The sequence below is a fragment of the Acomys minous genome, assembly GCF_964271855.1.
Source record: "Acomys minous genome assembly, chromosome: 2".
Taxonomy (NCBI): Eukaryota; Metazoa; Chordata; class Mammalia; order Rodentia; family Muridae; genus Acomys; species Acomys minous.
This window is the reverse complement of record NC_140484.1, coordinates 138,428,576-138,452,115: the sequence shown is the minus strand read 5'-3', so window position 1 is coordinate 138,452,115 and position 23,540 is coordinate 138,428,576. Positions and strand designations below refer to the sequence as shown.

Below are 23,540 nucleotides of genomic sequence, written 5' to 3'. Positions count from 1 at the left end.
GTCATAGGTAGCTGTGGCAGAGGTGGGTGGCTATATTATTGTGTAGGCCAACCATGAAAGGCCTTGAAGCGAATGCTATTAGAGCAGGAAACTAAGATGTGCTTGAAAAGAGAAGAATACCTGGATTCTACTATAAAGTGAGTGGAAATATTTCAAAACTTAAAATAGATGTAGCCTAGTATAACCATGTTTTAAAATGTGTGTTGTGTAGACAATTTATCTTGTGGACACTTCAAGTACAATAACCACCAGCTCGGAAAGACATGTCTACTGGTGCTATATTGGCGCAGATATCATGGGAACACACAACAGCTTTCTTACCTCATCTAAGCCTAGCTCCACATGATGAAAACCACACCTAATGCCCCTATCAGGTCATAGGCCCTAGAGAAGCACACACCATCGTTACTCCCCTAAATGGACATAGTATCAAATAAATTTACAATGAATTGTCATTGTACCCATAGATTAGTATATCTCTCAACCCTCATCATCATGGCTTCTTTTTATATTAGATGGTTATTAATACACAATTTGTCAACGTGCAAAATATTAGAGACTCCAGGACTGAGAAATATATGGCACATCTATATCACCCACCTTTCTGTCCATGCTCAGGAATCATTGTGAGAGAGTGTATGGAAAGATTGTAAGAGCAAGCAGTGGTGGGTGACTACAAATAAACAATGCCTTCAGGTCACAGCATAATGATTGTAAATATGATGTCATGTGTGCTGTGTTGTCATGTACAAGCTCAAACAAGACCAAATACCAGCATGGAGAAGGAAAATGGGCAAGAAGTCCACTGGTAGCTGAAGTGTTATTGGCAACTGGTATCATACAAAAGAAGGAAAGTCGGTTTTCTATAAGTATGACCCATGGAAGGCTAATCATTCTTTTCTTTTTTTTTTTCTTTTTTTAATTGAAAAATAAAATCATTCATATTACATCTCAATTGCTATCCCATCCTGTGCATACTCCCATTCCTCCCTCCCTCCTGCTTTCACTCCGTTCCCCTTCCCTATGATTGTGACTGAGGGGGACCTCCTCCCATTGAATATGATGCTAGGGTATCAAGTTTCTTCTTGGTAGTCTGCTATCCTTCCTCTGAGTGCCATCGGGCCTCCCCATCAAGGGGACATGGCCAAATATAGGGCACCAGAGTTAGTGTGAAAGTCAATCCCCAGTCTCCACTTAACTGTGGAGAAAGAATGTCCTGTCCCTTGGCTAGATCTGGGTAGGGGTTTGATGATGACTGCATGTATTGTCCTTGGTTGGTGCCATAGATTGAACAGAACCCTGGGCCCAGATCTGCCCATCATAGTGTTTTTCTTGTAGGTTTCTAGGACCCTCTGGATCCATCTATTTCCCTATCTCCTATATTTCTCTCACCTTAGGATGTCCTCACCTCTATCCCACTTTCCTGGTAAGTGAAGACTTTCATGACACATGCCCTTTGGGCTAGTGTCCAGTTATAAGTGAGTATATACTATTTGAGTCTCTCTGCTTCTGGGTTAGTTCACTGATTATGATCATTTCTAGTTCAATCCGTTTGTCCACAAATTTTGGAAATTCCTTGTTTTTAATAGCTGAGTAGTATTTCATAGTTTCTTTATCCATTCTTCTACTGAGGGACACTTAGGCTGTTTCCATGTTCTGGCTATTATGAATAAGGCCGCTATGAACATGGTTGAGCATATGTCCCTGTTGTATGCTGGAGCATCTTCTGGGTATATTCCAAGGAGTGGAATAGCTGGGTCTTGAGGAAGCCCTATTGCCAGTTTTCTGAGATAGCACCAGACAAATTTTCAAAGTGGCTGCACTAGTCTGCACTCCCACCAGCAATGAAAGAGTGTTCCTTTTTCTCCACATCCTTGCCTGCATGTGGTGTTACTTGAATTTTTGATCTTAGCCATTCTGATGGGTGTAGGATGGAATTTTAGAGTTGTTTTGATTTGCATTTCTCTGATGACTAAAGACATTGAGCATTTCTTTAAGTGTTTCTCAGGCTAATCATTCTTAATTGGAAGCCAATATACCCAAGAATGTAGAGGTATCAAAAGATGGATTTGATTAAAAAAAAAAAAGAATATCTGGGTATGTAGGAGAAAGAGTTATCCTAAGAATAGTTGGGAGACAGGGTGAACATAATCAAAATATATTTGTATAATATTAAAGATGTATTAAAAACAAAAGGGAAATGCAATAAAATACAATAGCTATACATACTGGGAGAAAATGGAGATAAGGACAAAAGGAGTAAGAAGAAGGCAAATAGCCAAACCCAAGATGATGGTCCCTTTGTTCTTGGGTAATTGCCAATATTATATTAAGTTTTACAAAAAAATTGATTACCCTAAGAAAATATTTTCTTACCAAGTTGTCTCTTCAAAGCACCCTTAATCTCATTATTCCTGAGGCTGTAGATGAGGGGGTTCAGCATGGGGATCACCACCATGTAGAACACAGACACCACCTTGTTCTGGTCAGTGGAGTAGGTGGACTTGGGCATCACATAGATGAATGTAAGAGTCCCATAGAACAGAGTGACTGCAGTGAGGTGGGAGGTGCAGGTGGAGAAGGCCTTGCGGCGACCCTCGGTGGAGCGCATCTTCAGGATGGTGATGAGGATATAGGTGTAAGAGATGGCTATGATAAACAGTGTTAGCATAGTGACTGAGCCAGCAGAAAATGAGGTAACAACTACAGAGACACTGACATCAGAACAGGAGAGTTCTACCAAAGGAGCAAAATCACAGAAAAAGTGATTGATCCTGTTTGGTCCACAGAAGAAATAGTAAAAGAAGGAACATATGAAGAAGGAAGCATTAAGAAAACCTCCTATATAAGATCCTACAAGCAACTGCACACAGACTTTTGTGGACATTTTGGTGGAACAAAGCAGTGGGTTACAGATTGCTACAAAGCGATCATAGGCCATGGAAGCCAGAAGGAAGCATTCAACTGTTGCAAAAAAAGCAGCTGAACCAAGCTGGATGGCACACCCAAGGTAAGAGATGGTGCTTCTCTCTACCAGGAAGTTGACAAGCATATTGGGTGTGACAGAAGATGAGTAGCCTATGTCAACAGAAGCCAAGTGGCTGAGAAAAAAGTACATGGGGTGATGGAGCTGGGAAGAGACTCTGATGAGAAAGATGGTGCTGAGATTCCCAGAGACAGTCACCAGGTAGATGCACAGGATGATGGTGAAGAGGATGACTCTAAGGACGGGGTCATCTGTTAAGCCCAATAAAATGAACTCTGTCACTGCAGTGTGGTTCCCTTCCTCCAGGAAAGCCATGAGACAGTATAGCTACTGACAGATCAAGGCTGTGATGGAGATATTACAGGAAGAGATTTATAATTATGTCACTTCATTTCATTTAATACAGACATGCAAAGAATTACAAACTAATATATTATTCAAAAATGTGATCAATAATTGATCTATTACTAGGGTTGTCATTTATGTGTAATAGTTCCTTCAAAATTTTTTAAGCAGAATAGCTAGAATGTGATACAAATAATGACAACTTTTATTTACACTTATTTATATTAAAACATACCTGATTGTAATTAAAATTATAAGACTTGGCCTGGTGTGATGGCTTGGCCGGCCTAAGACTCTTGCCATTGAGCCTGACAGTCTACAGCTAGTGTTTGATTTGTTATGCACACATATGCTATGTTACCAGCACCACACTGTTACTCAAATAAATAGATAAATATAAATAATGTGGATCTTAAAACATCAACGTGTTTATTATAAACATAACAAAATGTGAAAGCATAGAGTTATGCAATGAAGACTTAAATAGTTGCTTATTTTCATTAAATGCTTGTTATATCAATAGCACAGAACTTTTTAAAAGTATGTTTTCCTATTTTTATTTCCATGAAGTAGCATTTCCATTTTCACTGTTTCCATTTTACAGCAGAAAAATAATTTAAGATTGTGTGTGTGTGTGTGTGTGTGTGTGTGTGTGTGTGTGTGTGTGTGTGTGTGTGTAGTCAATTTATGGGGTTTCAGAGATGGCTCAGTAATTAAGAGCAATTGGTGCACTATCAAAGGACCCAGGTTTGATCCCCAGCTCCCCTAGGGTTTCTCACAGCAGTCTGTAGTTCCAGTTCTGAGGACTCAGTGCTCTCTTCTGGTCTTCACAGGAACCAGACATACATGTTGTCTAAAATGTATATGAAGGCAGCATTCATACACACAAAGTAAAAATAACAAGCCTTTAAAAAGAGAAGTAGATATGAAAACCAGGCTGTTTGAACTCAGAGTATTCCTTTTAGTAACTACGCTATACATGAAGGGTGGCCATGCAGTTGAGGGCACATACAAACTAGGGACAGACATCAGGGTGGCATTTCAGCTTTCTGATGGTTGATACACAGGGAGTGCTTTGTTGCTAATACTGGTAACAAAGTCTACCTCTTCTCTAAGTAAGGTCATGTCTTGATCAACTTTCAAAAGATGATAAATTTTCATGTTAGAACTGAGTAGACACAGAAGACATATCACTGTAAAATTCCAACTTCCTGCTGTAAACTCATTTAATATTTTAAATACTTCTAAATAGATCATCACTCTCTGAAGTACTTTGAAATATTAATTTCATCAAGCAAAATATGAACAGCATTTAGCATATTATTATTAATTTTTCATTAGGACACTGAATCCTCTCCCAGTGTCACAGTGTGTTCTAACAGGAGTATGATGGAATAAATTCACATGATTTTCAATAGAGGACAGTAATATATAAATATTTCCAACTAAGAAGTTGACATGTATCAAGGTTCACCAAGCATGGCACAGATTGGCTCTAGTGCCTTACTTTTTATATTTACAGCATGTCTGTCTTCAGTGATGCTGGAACATTTGGTCCATAAATGAGGCAGATCTTCGCACATGAAATTTCCTGACAGTAAGCCACAAAGCTAGTGTATTTTTTTTGCCTTTTGGTGAATGCTACCTTTGTACACTTTGAAGGTCGTGTTGCTTTCTGGTCTTACCAATAGCTCAGTAAATAAGGAATCTGGGAAAACTCGGTTTTATGCTTTATCACTCCAAGTAATTGACTAATGAAATACAAGATGATTCTACAAAAGTTTAAGTTTTTTTCTTCTTCTGTTACATAATTGCCTGATTCCATCTGACTTGGTTCTCCACCATGGTTTATAAACGCAGCACAGTTCAAAGAATAAATTATCTCCGTTTAACAACACAGTCATAATCTTACCTCTTGAAATAAGAATTCCTTTAAAACTAAGAAGTTCAAAGTTATTATGATTTTATAGCTTCAAAGCTGTCTCCACTGTCATTGTTTTTCCCTAAGGATAGGTGCCTGCTGAGGCTCTGGGTTCCAATGTGAATTCAAATCATCAGGGATTATTAGCTTTGTCCCAGAGAGTACTGAGCAGTTCATTTCACACAAACACAATTTTCAAGAAGTCTGTTAATCTCAAGAAACCTCTGTTTTCTCTTTTCTGTGAATATTGGTGCATTTACTTTGTAATTATGAGATGTACACGGTAACAATTTATTTTAGGTAAGCTTCTTGCAAGTTGATATTTGTTTCAGGTTACCTCAGGCTAGAAGATATTGAGCCAATCACTAAAATAGACTATTTTTGTTCCTTTCATTCATGTGCATCAGTCTGTTGTTGTTGTTTTGTTTTTTTTAATATTTCAGTGGTTGATGTAACATACTTTACAAGGTGCTTTGGTGAATATAGGGAGGGATGATCTCAAGAAAAGTTGAATAATTGTTTGAGGCACAAAAGAATTAACATTTCAACCTTGTCTCAGCTTACATGCTTATAATGGAAGGTAGAAGGCACAGTGATCCTCCATCTGAAGAGTCAACTTAACCCTCTCCCTAATCTTAATTTTATTAAAGTCTATACTGACCTCTTGATATTACCCTGATAAAAGTGGTTTGTCACTGAGCGTCAGTCAACTTTCATTCAAAATGTCTTCTGTCAGTGCTGGCACAAGATAGGCAGAGACAAAATCATCACTGGAAGCTCTCTGGTCCACTAGGCTAGAGTATGGAGCAGCAAATGATAGAAAAGACCCAGTACAAAATTGGTGGAAGATCATGACTGACAGTGACAGTGTCTTCTGACCTTCATATGCATACTATGGCATGTATGGTCCTGGATTCAAATGAAGATTTGCACAACAAACAAAATGTGCATATATGTGTTAAATATTTGTTGTATTCTAGAAACTGGGTGAACATTGTAGATAGGTTAAGGTAAGTGGATGTTTCAGGAAATTTAGACTTCAGTTGATAAGCCACTAGAAAAAATTAGCATAGTAAATGCAGTGACACCTTACTCAGGAGCCCCAGATACCATGCCATCCCAGTGCCAAGACTGACTTCACCATCATGCTATTGAAATCAATGTCAGATATGTTGATTATCATTAATTACCTTTGATTTGAGATCATATAAACTAAAGATGCAAGTTCATAAATGTAACTATAACCTGTTGGGTTCTCTTAATGTTGAGACTGTGTATGTGATTTTAATGCTTACCACTTTGTATGGGATAACACATTAGGGGGCCCATATTTGGGAGAGACTAGTTGTCCCTTTACCAGCAGCCTGATCATGCCTCATATTATAAACCTAACTAGATACTCAGGGCTAATGAGATTATGTGCCTTAGAGGAGAACCTACTACTGCTACTTTACTAGGTCTAGGTCAGCAGAATTCCTAATTGCATTCTAAATCTTATTATTGCACAAAAAGATAAGTGAAGCTCTCATTACAAATCAAAAAGCTTCTCTTTGTAGGAGATGGAGATGATTACACAAGACCATAACTAGTTTTAATACAGAATCAAATGATCACAGGAAGCCCAACCTCAATGGTTCCATCTGTAACACAAGTCCTGCATCCAAGGCTTGGGAAACATCTTAAAAGTGGAGACAGAAAGAACGAAAGCAGGAAGACTAACAAGTCATCTGAGAGATCTGAAGATGAAAATGGAAACAATGATAAAGGCATAAACAGAAGAAAAATGGGAACGAGAGACCTTAGAAAAGAAAGCAAGAAACACAGGCAAGCTTCTCTAACAGAATCCAAGAAATGAAAGAACAAACATCAGGACTAGAAGATACAATTGTAGAACTTGAAGCAACCATCAAAGAAAATGCTAAATCTGAAAAATTCATGACACAAAACATCTGAGAAATCAAGGAAAAGAGAAAACCTGAGGATAGTAGACATTGAGGAAAGAGAAGACACCTGACTCCAAGGCCCAGAAAATATTTATAACAAAATCATAGAAGAAAAATTCCCCAAATTTAAGAAGGAGATGTATATAAATATACAAGAGGCCTACAGAACACCAAATAGAGTAGACCAGAAAAGAAAATCTTCCCACCACATAATAATCAAAATACAAAATATACAGAACAAAGAAAAATATTAAAAGCAGCAAGGGAAAAGGCCAAGTAACATATAATTGCAAACCTATCAGAATTTCACCTGACTTCTCATTAGAGACCATAAAAGCCAGAAGGGCCTAGACCTAGGTTCTGCAAACCCTAAGAGACCACAGATGCCGGGCCAGACTACTAGACCCAGTGAAACTACCAATAACTGTTGATGGAGAAAACAAGATATTTTATGATAAAAACAAGTTCAAACAGTATCTAGCAACAAATCTGGCCTTGCAGAAGTTACTAGAAGGAAAAACAACATCCCAAAGCGACAAGCTACAAAAAAATCACAAAAGAAATAGATAACTACACTGTTGCAAAAACATAACCACACGAACACTCTACTTCAACCTACATAAAAATCAAGGGACTTTTTCCACCCATGTTGGGTGGAGGCTAGTTCTGACCTTTGCTAACTCCTTTCCTTCAGTCCTCTGCTCCCTAGACACCATACACACTAGGTGCTGCCATCTTAGTTTTTCCAAGATAAAAGATTTTTTAAAGGGGAAAGTTGAAAAACTTTAGAGACAAGAGACATTTTGGAGTGTAGAGCAGAGTAAGTTTAGCTATAAAAGATTTGAGAAGCATTTGTTTGTGCAGTGGGAGAAGTTATTACCATATGACAGGGCCAAGCCATTTGCAGAGAGACAGCCAAGGAGAACAAAAGAAAATGCCATATAAGTCCCAGGAGGGCATAAAGAAAAGGCAGAGCAGGCAGCTCTCCAGACAAGGTTAGGAAAGAGTCACAGTATAGGCTTAGGAGAGCATAAAAAGCTGTGGAACTTTTAGGAGAAAGCTGAGAAGAAACAGGTTTATAAAGTTTAAAAAGTCCATGTGAGGAAAGATTCTACTTTAGGAAGAAACATAGCAGGTAGCTCCAAAAGGGGAGGGGGGAAACTCCAGGAGTGAGTTGCCAACAAGTCTGAGGGGGAGGTGAGGAAACTATGTAGTCTTAGGACTATGTAGGGAAGATGAGAACAAAGAGAGAAATTTTGATGACAAAAACTTCAATCTACAGGGAAGCTACAGGACTTCCTGGAGGTATTTGAGAGGGGAAAAAGGTCACAGTGTATGGGAACTGTGCCTGAATGAGGATTCCAATTCACAAAAGCTAAGGAGGGTGTAGAGAGGCTGTGGGACTGCACCTTTTGGCAGGAGGCAAAGGAGCTCCAGAAAGACTGGGTAAGTGTCCTGGCAACAAGAATTTCAATATTGAGCATCCCCAAGTGTATTGAGAGATTTGTCATAGAGAAATATCTCAAATTACAGAATAAAGGCATCCCTTTTCACATTATAAGGGCTGAGTAGCATGAAAGGAGCACCCTGGAGCACACTAGTGTATCTTTTGCAGTAATTGTTGACAAAGCAGGCAGCTCCAAGATGACACTTATCCAAGCGAGGAAGAAAAGAGAAAGTAGCTAAAGAGACAGACTTGGAAATCCTTTTGGGAAAAGAGAGATGGTAACTGGCTTTGTATAGAAGCCCAGAGGTTTTAGCAGGCCAGATATATGCCCACACAGGCGCCTCAAGAAGACAAAGCAGGCTCTAAAAGCCAGAGAGAATGAGATGCCTATATAATGACCAGGAGGTGTACTTCGCTGCAGGAGCTAGAGAAACTTGGAGTGGAGGAGAAGACATGATTGATTAGAGCAGGTGAGGAGAAGAAGCAACTGAAGAGGCCGACTCTAGATCAGAGCCAGAAGTGCAAATGGATTAAAGACCTCAATTAAAAAAATCAGATATGCTAAGTATGTTAGAAGAAAAATCGAGGAAGAATCTTGAGCTCATCAGAAAAGGAGACAACTTCCTGAACAGAACACCAACAGCTCAGACCCTAACATCAACCATTTATAATGAGACCTTACAAAACTGGTTTCTGTAAGGCAAAGTACACTGTCAACAGAACAAAAGACAGCCTACAGAGTAGGAAAGGATCATCACCAACCCTACATCTGACAAAGGGATAATATCCAGAATATATAATGAACTCAAGAACTTAAATACCACCAAACCAAATAATCCAATTAAAAAATGGGGTACAGAACTAAACAGAGAATTCCCAACAGAGGAATATCAAATGGCTGGAAAACACTTTTAAAAATGCCCAACCTCCCTAATTATCAGGGAAATGCAACTCAATCAACTCTGAGATTTCATCTTACATCTATCTGAATGGCTAAGACAAAAAACTCAGGTGACAGCACATGCTGGTGAGGATGTGGAGAAAGGAGGGGCACTCCTCCATTGCTGGCATGAAAGCAAACTTGTACAACTTTGGAAATCAATCTGATGCTTTCTAAGGAAATCGGGAATAATTCTACTCCAAGACCAACCCATACCATTCCGGGGAATATACCTGAAATAAGTTCCACCATACCACAAGGCCATTTGCTCAACTATGTTCATAGGAGAGTTATTCATAATAGCTAGAATCTAGGAACAACCTAGATGTAACTGAAGAATGGATTAGGAAATGGTACCCATCCTCTGCTGCATCCAAGAAATATTCTTTAACATCAAGGATAGACATTACTTCAGGGTAAAGGGCTGTAAAAAAGATGTTACAATCACATGGACTTAAGAAGGAACCTGGTGTATCCATTTTAGTATCTAATTAGATAGACTTCAAACAAAAGCTAATCAGAAGAGATAGGGAAGAGCACTCCATACTCATCAAAGGAAACTCAACCAACAGACATTTCAAATCTTAACATCTATCCCCAAAACACAAGAGCACTGAAATTTGTAAAATAAACACTATTGCAGCTCAAGTCACATATTGGCCTTCAGACACTTATAGTGAGAATCCTCAGTACAGCACTCTCACACAATTCAGAACGAATAGATTAGTTGAATCTACATCTCTAAAGTCAGAATTTTTTAAACTGTTTCTTTTTTTATACATTAAGTATTTTCTGAGCTTTGATAACAGAGAAAGAATGTAACAGCCAGTAAGAAACATTAATTTACATAATTGTGAAGGTTTCTACTGTTCTCTCTCTCTCTTCTCTCCTCTCTCTCTCTCTCTCTCTCTCTCTCTCTCTCTCTCTCTCTCTCTCTCTCTCTCTCATATTTGAAGATAGTTTAGAAAGAAGGAGGGAATAAGTTTCAAACACCAGTGATGTCTACCTTCATGATGCCAAATCCTTCATGGCACATTGAGTCAAAGATTGGAATTGTTTTACAGGTAGATACAGGATAACCATTGAAGCAATTCTAGATATTGAGAATTTATTGTATTGCAGAATCAAAAAGATATGTTACTGAATTAAATAATTCTCATGAAATTGATACATCAGTAGATAGTATACTTATAAAAAAATCAACATTTTAAAAGGTAGAATTGGTGGAGAAGAATAAATGCAAATGTTATGAGTAATAAATATAGATGTAGTGGGAGTGAGTGCTTGTAGGTTGGCTACGTTAGTGATTAAATCTCTATGGGACAAGTTATGTTTGATTAGGAAACCCAGAAAATTAGATCAGGAAACCCAGAAAAGATTATAAGTATGGAAAGCTGACTACTATCTGTCAGAGAAAATAGCAAATACACCGAACTTGATAATCTCAAGAAATAAAAAATCCAGTAGTGACTATCAGAGGAGAGAATCATGGAAAATAAAGGAACAGCTGAATTCTATTCTGAGGTGAATTAAAGAATTAATACTTGCAAATGTTAATAGCCTAATAATTACCATATTCATAAATATCTCATATGTTGTATAGCCAATTTGTCTCATGAAACTTACAAGATAAAGTAACTATCACGCTAGTAAGACATGCCTATTCTCGCTGTAGCGGCACAAATGTCATGGAACCACCAAAAAACTTGCTGACTGTATCTAAGGTAAGATCCACAAGATGAAGCACACACTTAGCACCACTATCAGGGCCAAAACCTGCACTGGAGAGGTCATATACCCTAGTGAAGAACCTACCACCATTATCCTGCTAAATAGACATTGTATCAATCCAATTGCAATGACTGGACATTATAGCCATGGATTAGTTCATCTACCACCCCTTATCAGAGCAGATTCTTTTTGTAATAGTTGATGATTAACACACAATCTGTCGGTATGTAGAGACTTAGAGGCTGTAAAATGCTCAGCTCTAAATGAAACTTGTATATCACACACCTTTCTCTCCACACTCAAGAATCACTGTGAAAGAGTAGGCGGAAAAGATTGTGAGAGAAAAGGGTGGTGGATGACAATAAAGAACCATTGCTTTCAGGACACAGAAGAATGGGTGTAGATATGAACTTATGGTATCTGTGTCAGTGTCTACAAGCTCAAAATTGACAAAATACCAGCATAGAGAGAGGGAATGACATTTTCCCTTAGCTGTGTTGTTTTGGACAATGGATATTTGCTAAGAAAAGGAGAGTCAGTTTTCTTTAAGAGTGTTGTCCCATCAGGCTATCGATGCATCAATAGATGCCTACACACCTAAGTGTATACAGACAGTCCAAGTTGAATTTGACAAAAAAGAGCAGTGTTGGTTGCATAGGAGATGGAACTATAGTACTGAGAAGAGTTGAATAATATTTCCAAAAAAATACATTAAAAACATAAAAAGGAAAAATGCAATAAAACACAATAGTTATATATACTGAGAGAAATGGGTTAGGGCAAAAGGAGTAATGATGAGGCTAATAACCAAAGCTGAGATGATGGTCACATTGGCCTTGCATGATTACCATTATTTTATTAAGCTTCACCAAACAACTGATTACTCTATGCAAATGTTTGCTTATAAAATAATCTCTTCAGAGCACCTTTAATCTCTTTACTTCTGAGGCTGTAGATGAGGGGGTTTAACATGGGGATCACCACCATGTAGAACACAGACATGACCTTGTTCTGGTCAGTGGAGTAGCTTGACTTCGGCATCACATAAATGAAGGTGATGGTCCCATAGTAGAGAGTGACCGCAGTGAGGTGGGAGGTGCAAGTGGAAAAGGCTTTCTGACGGCCCTCAGTGGAGCGCATCTTTAAGATGGTGATGAGGATATAAAAATAAGATATGACTATGACAAAGAGTGTGGTAATAGTGATTGAGCCAGCAGAAAGTGAGATGGCAACTCCAGAGACGCTGGCATCAGAACAGGAGAGTTCTATTAAAGGAGCAAAATCACAGAAAAAGTGATTGATTCTATTAGGTCCACAAAAGAGAAAGGAGAAAAAGGAAACTGCAATGATGGAAGCATTAAGAAAACCCCCTATGTAAGATCCTACAGCCAGCTGGATACAGACCTGTGTGGACATTTTGGTGGAATAAACCAGTGGGTTGCAGATTGCCATGAAGCGATCATAAGCCATGGCAGCCAGAAGGAAACATTCAACTGACCCAAAGAAATCAGCTAAACTGAGCTGGATGCCACATCCAAAGTAAGAGATGGTATTTCTCTCCACTAGGAAGTTGACAAGCATATTGGGTGTGACAGAAGAAGAAATGCCTGTGTCAACAGAAGCCAAATGGCTGAGCAAAAAGTACATGGGGTGATGGAGCTGGGAAGAGACTCTGATGAGAAGGATGGTGCTGAGGTTCCCAGACAGCGTCACCAGGTAGATGCACAGGATGATGGTGAAGAGGATGACTCTAAGGACAGGGTCATCTGTTAAGCCCAATAAAATGAACTCTGCCACTACAGTGTGGTTCCCATCCTTCAAGAAAGCCATGGGCCAGTGTAGCTGCTGCCAGATAAAGGCTGTGATGGAGAAAGAACAGGAAAATTTTATAAATAGTTCAATTCCCTTAATATAATACAGACATAGTGAGCCTTATAAGTGAATATATTATCCAAAATTATTTCTACATGGATGACTTACTCAGGGTTTTCATTGTTTATACATTTATGTACAATAAGTTCTTCAGGATATTTAATCAGAAATTCAAGAAACGTGCCACAAATAATAAATAACTTTTATTATCAACAAAACATATTTACTTGTAATTAATTTCAAATATGTAAAAATCATTAGACTTAAGCTGGTAAGTTAGGTTGGCAGGTAAAGTTTCTTGCCACCAAGCCTGAGACCTGACAGGTGTTGTTTGACTCCTGGAACTCACAGGGTAAAATGCATGTTGTCCTTTGACAGTCACATCTATGCTATTTTACCTGCACCATCGCTTCACACAAAGAAATCGTAAATGAATAAAAAAAAATAATATGACTCCTTACAAAATATCAATGACAAAGTATTACAATGTAACACCATAGAATTATGTGGATGAGTACTTAAATCATTGCTAAGTTTAGTGAATGCCTACTAAATCACCAGCACAGGGTTTTAAAATTTTCTATTTATTTATGTTTTTATTTCCATGAACTATCAATTAATTCCTTCTTCCATGATAATGTTTCTCTGTGTAGTTCTGGCTGTGTTGCTACGTAGACCAGGCTGGCCTTGAACTCACAGAGATCTTCCTGTCTCTGCTTCCCAAGTGCTGGGATTAAATGTGTATGCCACCACCAACTAGCTTGCAATTAGTGCTTTTATACTTTCCATGTAACAGCAGAAAAGCATTTTTTCACATATATAAAGTAACACATTGTGGAATTCAAAGATTGCTCTGGGGCTAAGAGCACTGGCTACACTTGCAGAGGACCTGGGTTTGATTCCCAGCACCCACATTCTTTATCACAGAAGTCTGTTTTCACAGTTTTTTGGACCCAGTGCCCTCTACTGGTCCCTCAGGCAGTATGTACAGTATGTACACCAGGCAACATTCATATACATTAAATGAAATAATAAATCTTTGGAAAGAGTATTAAATATGAAAAGCAAATAGGTTGAACTCAGTCAATTACTGTCAGTAACCACATTATAAACATTGACAATGTTGTTCAAAGTATACACAAATCAGGGAAAGACAGAAAAATAACATTTAAGCTTCCCATGGTTAGCACATAAAAAGATGCTTTGTTGATGATGTTTATCACAAAATCTGGAAAACTTAAAAGTAGATCACATTAAATGTACAAGTCGGACTTCCTGTTGTAAGCTCATTAAGTATTTTAAGGCTTATTAATAGATAGTTTTTCTTTAAGTAAATTTGAAATATCAATGTGATCATCATAAAATATGAATATTTGGTACATATTTAGTAATGTTTTTGTCTAGACACACAAAATCCTTTCTGAATGTCAGTGGTTTCTAACTGGAGTGTGGTTGAATTAATTCACATGATTTTCAATAGGAGACATTGCTCAATATATGTTCAGCCTAAGAACTTAAGCGATTTACCAATATTTACCCAACAAGGGGCAGATTGACTGCTGTCTCTTACCCTCATTTGTCCACAATGATACCTGTGAAGCTGGAATATTCAGTCCATAAACAAAGCAGCTCTTTGCACATGTCTACTAACAATGTGCCACCAAAGAATTTCAAGGCTACTGAATTTGTTAGACTTTTGGTGATGCCATGTGTGTTCACCTTTAATGATCATGGTTTTACCAATGGATAGTTAAATAAGGAATCTATGAAAACTCAGTTTTATGCCTGATAATTCTGAATAATTTACTAATTAAATAGAAAGTGGTTCAATGAAAGTTCATTTTTTACCCTTCTTTTACTTAACTGTCTGATTCCATCTCACCTGTTTCTCTACCATTTTTTGTAAACACAGTACATTTCAAAGGATAAAATATCTCTATTTACCAACAAAGTCAAATCTTACCTATTGAGATAAGAATTCATTTCAAAGTTAGAAGTTCAAAGTTACTATGATTTTATAGCTGCAAAGCTGTCTCTACTATCATTGTTTGTCACTGAGGATGAGTCTCTGCTGAGGCTCTGGATTCCAATGTGAATTCAAATCATCAGGGATCATTACATCACTCCCACTGAGTACTGAGCAGTTCATTTCACACACACACACACACACACACACACACACACACACACACACACACACATTTTCCAAGAGTCTGTTAATTTCAAACAATCATTTGTTTTTCTCTTTCTGTGAGTGTTCATGCACTTTCAGTAATTATGGGATGTACATGACAGGAAATCATCTTAGATAAATATTTCTACAAGTTGATATTTGCTTCAGGTTAGGTAAAGTTAGAAAATGTTGAAACTATCATTAAAATGGACTATTTTGTTTCCATAGTGCTGTAGTGCAACAAGAAATCAGAAATAGTGATGCCTCCAGCAGTTGTTTTATTATTTAGGAATGTTTTAGTTCTCCTGTTTTTTCTTTTTCCATTTTTTTCTTTTTTGGTGGCTCCATATGAAGTTGATAATTGTCCTTTCAAGATATGTGAAGAGTTGCGTTGGAATTTTAATAGAGATTGAATTAAATCTGTAGATTGCTTTTGGTAAGATGCCATTTTCACTCCATTGATCCTACTGATCCATGAGCATGGGAAGTCATCCCATCTTCTGATATCTTCTTTAATTTTTTTCTTCAAAGACTTGAAGTTTTTTTCAAACAGATCTCTCATTTGCTTGGTTAGAGTTACCTTAAGACATTTTATATTGTTTTAGACTATTTGAAAGGTATTATTTCCCTAACGTCTTATTGAGATAATTTTACATTTGTGTATAAGAAAGCTATGGATTTTTGTGAATTAATATTGTATCTAGATTCTGTGCCAAAAATCTTCATTCACTGAACAAGTCCCCTGGTGGAAATTTTAGGGTTACTTATGTATATTGTCATATCATCTACAAACAAAGATACTTTGATTTATTCATTTATAATTTGTATTTCTTCAACACCTTCATTATCTTATTGCTCTAATATATCAATTACTATATTGAATAGGTTTGGAGATAGTGGACAACCTTGGTTTGTTCCTGATTTTAATGGAATTGTTTTATGTTTCTTTCTATTTATGTTGCTGTCAACTATGGGCTTGCTGTAAACTACCTTTATTTGTGGAGGTAAGTATCACTTTCTATGCAGGACTTTTATCATGAAGGGGTATTGTATTTTGTCAAAGGCCTTTTTCTGCATATGAGATTAGCCTGTGGGTTTTTTTTTTTTTTTTTTGCTTTCATTTTGTTTATACATGGATCACCTTTATTGACTTTCATATAGTAAATCATTCCTACAACTCTGAGATGAAATGTATTTGGTCATGGTAAATCATCTTCTTGATGTCACCTTGGACTCAGTTTTCAATTATTTTATTGAACATTTTTATATCTATGTTCATAAGAAAAAATTGCTCTGTAATACCTTCTTTGTTGGGCCTTTATGTGCTTTGGGTATCAAGGTAACTGCAGCTATATAAAACATTTTAGGCAATGTTCCTTCTGTTTTTATTTTGTACAGTACTATGAGGACTGTCATTTATTCTTATTGAATGTCATTAAAAGTCTGTAAACAACAACAACAAACAACAACAACAACAAACCACAGGGCCAGAGCCAGATTATTTTTAGCACAGAATTCTACCAGACATTCAATAAGAGTAAATGACAATACTCCTCAGAGTATTTCACAAAACTCCATTTGCCCATGAATTAATGTCAACAATTGACAATAGGAACTTCATAAAATCCAGAAGACACTGAACAGCAAAGTAAATAAACTGTCAAGTGCTGAGGTTCCCAAAAAGGTAAAAGTAACTCATTGTCAACCTTACATCTGATAAAAGATGAATAAACAATATAAAAATTAAGAAATAACAAGAAAACAAATCACCTAATCCAAAAGGTGAGAAGCTTAGGAAAGAATATATTTTATTTGAAAATTATGGCTGTGGATGATACACATAAACTGACTTAGAATTTGAGGCATAGAAATAAAAGCTAGGGGCAGTGGTCCATGTGGCGGGCATGGGTCTGCAGGTTTCAAATGATGAGGTCCTCAATGCATTCTGAGGAGGATAATTGTGTTCCAGAGCTACACAGAAATGTTCACCCCTGAAAGCAGCCTGATTGGGGGGGGGGGAAATACTTAGCACAATGTATTAGAAATACCCACGCCGAGATCATCCAAGATGGCATTGATCACACACTGTGTCTGATCCACAGAACAGCAGTGACTGCACAACCACCAAAGGACCATACTGAGAGCACCAAAACACAGTGCTGGTGTTCTCCAGAAAGAAATCCTGTCACGTGGATCGCCCATGACCTCCCATCACAGCACCATGGGACCATGCTCAGGTAAGCTCCCAAGGACCCCAGGCCACCTCCCCTGCTGCCCACGCAACTCTTCAGGTTGTGGACTGGTACAGTGTGGGACAAGGAGATGCATTCAAAGAGGAGGTGCTGTTTGACTTGAGCCCACACCACAGGCCTCATGGACCTCCTCTCACAGGCTGGGGCTGTGCTTAATGACAAGAGCTGGATTGTGCAGAGGTGGGTACTAGGGGCAGCACTGAGGCAGGGCCCCATGGCGGATGGAACACATGATGGAAGCAGAGACTTGGAGGTATGAATGAACAGAGCCACAAGTTCCTGGAGACAAGAAGCTGAGCCGGACCATCATCAATGGTTTCTGCAAGCTACTCAATGAAGACTTTGAGGGGCCTCCACTTGCCACCTGCTTGAAGGCCCACAAGACCCAGTTCCCACAGGAGTAGGAGGCCATCCAGGCCTTGATGGCCAGCAGCAATCTGACAAAATGAACGGGAATGGGAGATCTGGCCCTGAGGACATGGAAGCAGGAGAGCTGGCCCTTAAGATGTGGGGGCAGGTGAGACATCCCTGGGGACATGGAAGCATGAGAGTGGGCCCTGCCCTCAGGACATGGGAACTGGTGAGCCAGCCCTGTCCTGATAGCATGGGAGGGGGTGAGTCTGCCCTGCCCTGAGGACATGCTAGCAGGAGATCCAGCTCTGCCATGATGACATAGGAGCAGGAGAGTTGGCCCTGCCCTGAGGACATGGAAGCAAGAGAGCCAGCCCTGCCGTGATAACATGGGAGCAGGAGAGCAGGTCCTGCCCTAAGGACATGGGAGGAGAGAAGACCCTGTCCTGATGACACAGGAGTGGGAAAGCGGGCCCTTCCCTGAGGACACAAGAGCAGGAGAGTGGGCCTTGCCCTGATGACATGGGAGCTGGTGAGCTGGCCCTGCTCTGAGGACACAGGATTGAGTGAGCTGGCCCTTCTCTGATGACATGGCAACAGGAGAATGGACTTTGCCCTGATGACACAGGAGTGGGAGGGCAGGCCCTGCCACAATGACATGGGATCTGGTGAACTGGTCCTGCTCTGAGGACATGGGAGTGGATGAACTGGCCCTGCCTTGATAACAGCTGGCCCTGCCACAATGACATGGGAGCAGGAGAGCAGGCCCTATCCTGAGGACATGGGAGCAGGAGAGCTGGCCCTGCCATGATGACATAGGAGCTAGAGAGTGGGCCCTGCCCTGAGGACAAGAGAGTGGAACCTGATCCAGAGCTCTGAGTGTACCTCACCCCAACATTTATGCCATGTATTACCTGCTGGTATACATGAAGGGGCTGAACCTGCAGATTCAAAGATTAAGAATATCCTTGACACATGGCAAAAATGGGATATCTGACAGCAGTCTCAGTGAGGATCTGGTAACGACAGTGTAGGTCTCCAACCAGACCCATGACTTGTAGCAATGGACATTTGAAAATAAACATATGTGGATAAAAGGCTATACTGGAGGATACACTACAGCTTCTGTGACAAGATTTTTTGTTTGTCTGTTTTATTTTACTCTGAGGAGGAGAGGGCTTCTGGTGCATGACGTGTAAATCATAGATATTCAATAAAAGTTTAAAAAAAGAAATAAAAGCTAGTGAACTACTATACTGGTTAGCTTTCCCAAGAGAAACAAGAATAAGCATAAATGTAAACACATATATGTGTATGTAGATGTATATATAGACACATTCACATATCCAGTCTCGTCAGATTTTTATTGAACTGCCTCATATAATTTACATAAAGAATGAGAAACAGGTGAAAAGGGATATGTGTGGGCTGTGTATGTGTGTGTGTCCATACATTAAAATTCCACATATATGCATATATATGAAGATTTGTGTGTGTTTATATATACGTAGGATATATAATGTGTGTGGAAATTATATATATATATATATATGGAATTTTCCCAGGAAATTGCACAATGGACAATTTAATATCCACGAGGGTAGGCAAACACCTTGAATATAGCAATAGGAATTGATGCTACAACTTAGAATTCAAAATAATGCTGTAGGCAAAACACTCTCCATTCAGAGACACCTATCTTACAGCCTTGATCTGATCAGAAAACTTTGTTCATGTTGAGAGATAATCTGCTTTGCTCAATGAGTGGTGGATGCTAATTACCTCCCGACATCATCCAAGGCTTACTTGCAGTGGTATTGGCTCAAATATCTGAGAACCACATTATAGTTGAAATGTTAAATTAGCCATCTTATTGGCACTATTTACTGGGAAAGAGGTCAGCTTGAAGTAGAGATACTGGCAATTTACAATAGTAGATAAATATGGAGTTCAACTCAACAAACTGTATGCCAAAGTAGAGCCACAGAAAGGGGAGAGAGAAAACACTCTTATGTTCCTAAAGAAATGAACTGATATAACGATGGGGTCCCTAAGTGTATGGAAATTGTTGGAAGAGAAAGATAAATAATTATACTTCCCACTACCATACAAAGATTCTCAGGGGTGTTGGGGCTATGGCTTACAAGTGGAGCACATGGATTCTGCAAGGTTATGGATTCCATGCTCATAAATAAAAAGCAAAGCGTTTCCAATGGTACCATATTATCCCTTCAGTGTCTCATTGTTACCACATGGGACACCCTTCCTACAACAGCCAATGCTGGCAGTAGAAGATTGGAAGACAGATTTAATTTCTACAATGGGAAAAGGCTCATCCAAACAGATACCACTGTGCTAAAAATATCTCAAACAATTTTATTGCCTATTCCACCTTTTCATTTTCTCTGTACATGTGCTTGATTCTAACTATGGTTACTATAGTCCTAAAGGATAGCTATTGTTGAAAATGGACATAAGCCTAAGAATAATACAGTCAATAGTTTCTATCTAGCAGTGAATTACTTTAAATATGAATATAAATGAAAATAATTTTTATGATATGATTTGTGTGAAAAAAATGGGTTACACATGAAATGTATTAGGTACAACTTACTATGAACATATGATTTACTATATGATGTATGAATCCTCAAACTGTACATTTACTATCAAACTCCAAGTCTTGTTAAATTCTTTATCATAACATGCATTCACCCATTAATACCCATTTTCCTTTTAACACAATGTCTATGGCATATTGTTACTATACAGCATGTGACAGCATAATCACCTAGGAGACACATCTAAGAAAGTGGATTTTTGCTAAACTGTCTCTTCAGAGCACCCTTAATCTCATTATTCCTAAGGCTGTAGATGAGGGGGTTCAACATGGGGACCACCACCATGTAGAAAAGAGATATCACCTTGTTCTGGTCCATTGAGTAGCTGGACTTGGGCATCACATAGATGAAAGTAACAGTCCCATAGAATAGAGTGACTGCAGTGAGATGGGAGGTGCATGTGGAAAAGGCTTTCTGGCAGCCCTCAGTGGAGTGCATCTTCAGGATGGTGATGAGGATGCAGGAATAGGAGATGGCTATGACAAGCGCTGTTACCACAGTGACCGAGCCAGCAGAAAATGAGATCATAAATATGTAGACACTGACATCAGAACAGGAGAGTTCCACCAAAGGAGCAAAATCACAGAAAAAATCATTGACTTTATTTTGTCCACAGAAAAGAAGAGAAAAGAAGGAAAGAAAAAAAGAGGAAGCATTAAGAACCCCACCAATATAAGCTCCTACAACCAACCTACACACTACAGAGTTGTGTGGACATTTTGGTGGAATAAAGCAGTGGGTTGCAGATTGCCACGAAGCGATCATAGGCCATGGCAGCCAGAAGGAAGCATTCAGATGCCCCAAAGAAAGCAGCTGAACTGAGCTGGATGCCACATGCAATGTAGGAGATGGTATTTTTCTTTACCAGGAAGTTGACAAGCATATTGGGTGTGACAGAAGATGAAATGCCTATGTCAGCAGAAGCCAAGTGACTGAGAAAAAAGTACATGGGGTGATGGAGCTGGGAAGAGACTCTGATGAGAAGGATGGTGCTGAGGTTCCCAGAGACAGTCACCAGGTAGATGCACAGGATGATGGTGAAGAGGATGACTCTAAGGACGGGGTCATCCGTTAAGCCCAATAAAATGAACTCTGTCACTGCAGTGTGGTTCCCATCTATGAAAGCCATGGGACAAGGTAGCTGCTGCCAAAACAAGGCTGTGATAAAGACAGAACATGAAGGCATTTATAAATATGTAGCATCATTTTCTTTAACATATAAATTGAAAGTATTACAAAGATATATCAATAAAAACATAATTGGGGTATAGTAGTGGACACTCAGTGTTTGTATGTATGAATGTGTTCAATCTTTCATAAATTTCAAATGAAATGCTAGAAATTTTCTTTAAATAATATATTTTTAGTTTACATGTATGTATGTATGTAATAAATTATGTCTATGAATTTAAAATTATGTTAGTGTGAGACTTGTAAAATCACTAAGAGTTGTAATATGTACAAGAAAATTTACAAATGTAAAATTTGTAATGATCTTTAAGAATTCTTTCCAAATTATCTTTCCAAATTACTGCCATTTCCAGAATAATATTAGGGCTCTTATTGATTTCATTTCATAGTTGATAAAATGTGTGATTTGAAAATGTTCATTGGCTAGGCATGGTGGCACACAACAGTAATCCCAGCACTCATGGAGGCAGAAGCATACTGATCTCTGTGAGTTTGAGACCAGCCTGATCTACAAAGCAAATCCAGAACAGCCAAGGCTATACAGAGAAACCATGTGTTGAAACAAAAAGAGAGGAAGGAAGGAAGGAAGGAAGGAAGGAAGGAAGGAAGGAAGGAAGAAAGGAAGAAACCAATGTTTAGTAATCTAACTTTATTTAAGACACACCAGAATAAGAATATGAACCCAGGCAGAGTGAGTTTGGTTTACTCAGAGTGCACTGTGTATTAAGAGTGGCAATAAAGTGAAGAGCATATGTTAATTTGAGAAAGGCAACAGGTCAGCTTTTTGTTATCAACAAGAGGTCCTTGTTTAGGGATGGGATCATCTGGACTAACAGTTACCTGATTACATTAAGGCCCATTTTTATAGCAAGAAATAGGATTTCTTGCAAGAACTGGAAAGAGATAATAAAGAACACATGGGAAAATTATAAATGAAAGGACCAACAATAAATTTATTAATTTATTAATTGCTTTAAACACTCATTAATCCAATACTTTATCAAGTCCTTTGTACTATCAGTCTAATCACTTCCAAATATGTCAATACTAATTCCCATAATATTTATTTGTGCTTATGGACACACTCACCAAATCCTTTCCTAAAATGAGGATGTTTTCCAGTAGACGTACAATGGAATGAAGTAATGAGATTGCTTATAGAGACCACAGGGTAAATATTCAACCTGGAATACTATGTTTATCCAGATTCACCCAGGTAGGAGCAGGCCAACTCTCATGTCTTAAGGTTTTCAGCCCATACTCCTGTGTTTTTCCATGATGTCTGAAGCCATTATGTTAAAACATTTAGTCAGTAAACAAAGTTTGTGTTTCCATGAGATATTTGCCAACAAATCATCAGCTTATATCAAAGCTGGTGAATTTCTCAGCATTTTTCCCTTTGGACATTAAGCTCACATGCCATTAAGGATGATGTTGGTTTCTAGTCTTCTAAGTATTTGGGTAAATAAGAAAGCTCTGAAACCCAAATATTAACAGGAATTGGACTATGAGAATTAGTTGATTCAATTAATTTTTTTCTTGATTATACCTGATTGGTTTCTCAACAATAGTTTATAAATGTATAAACACTTTTTAAAAGCTAAGTATTCCCTAACAATAAAGGGAAGCCAGACACTCACCTCTTGAAATAAGGATTCATTTTAAAGTAAGAAAGTCAGGATGATTATAAAATGTTTTATAGCCTCCTAGCTGTCTCCCACAAACATTGTTTGCTATTGAGAATAAGTCTCTGAAGAGTTTCAGGAT

General features: G+C 38.4%; 2 protein-coding genes and 1 pseudogene across 3 annotated transcripts; all 3 read right to left on the bottom strand.

The window, feature by feature from the left end:
* Nucleotides 1-2,356: 2,356 nt before the first annotated feature.
* On the bottom strand, nt 2,357-3,301 carry LOC311592842 (olfactory receptor 5P60; the record flags this gene model as incomplete). Its single annotated transcript, XM_084773691.1, has 1 exon — nt 2,357-3,301. The coding sequence occupies one exon, from the start codon at nt 3,299-3,301 to the stop codon at nt 2,357-2,359; it is 945 nt and encodes a 314-aa protein (XP_084629817.1).
* Nucleotides 3,302-12,198: 8,897 nt separating this feature from the next.
* LOC311591884 (olfactory receptor 5P72-like) lies at nt 12,199-13,143 on the bottom strand (the record flags this gene model as incomplete). The annotated part of the gene is made up of 1 exon (XM_084771704.1): nt 12,199-13,143. One exon carries the CDS (start codon nt 13,141-13,143, stop codon nt 12,199-12,201), a length of 945 nt encoding a protein of 314 aa, XP_084627830.1.
* A 7,602-nt stretch (nt 13,144-20,745) lies between these two features.
* LOC311592819 (olfactory receptor 5P66-like) lies at nt 20,746-21,842 on the bottom strand (annotated as a pseudogene). Its single transcript has one exon. The product of its transcript is annotated as an olfactory receptor 5P66-like (transcript).
* Nucleotides 21,843-23,540: the final 1,698 nt, after the last annotated feature.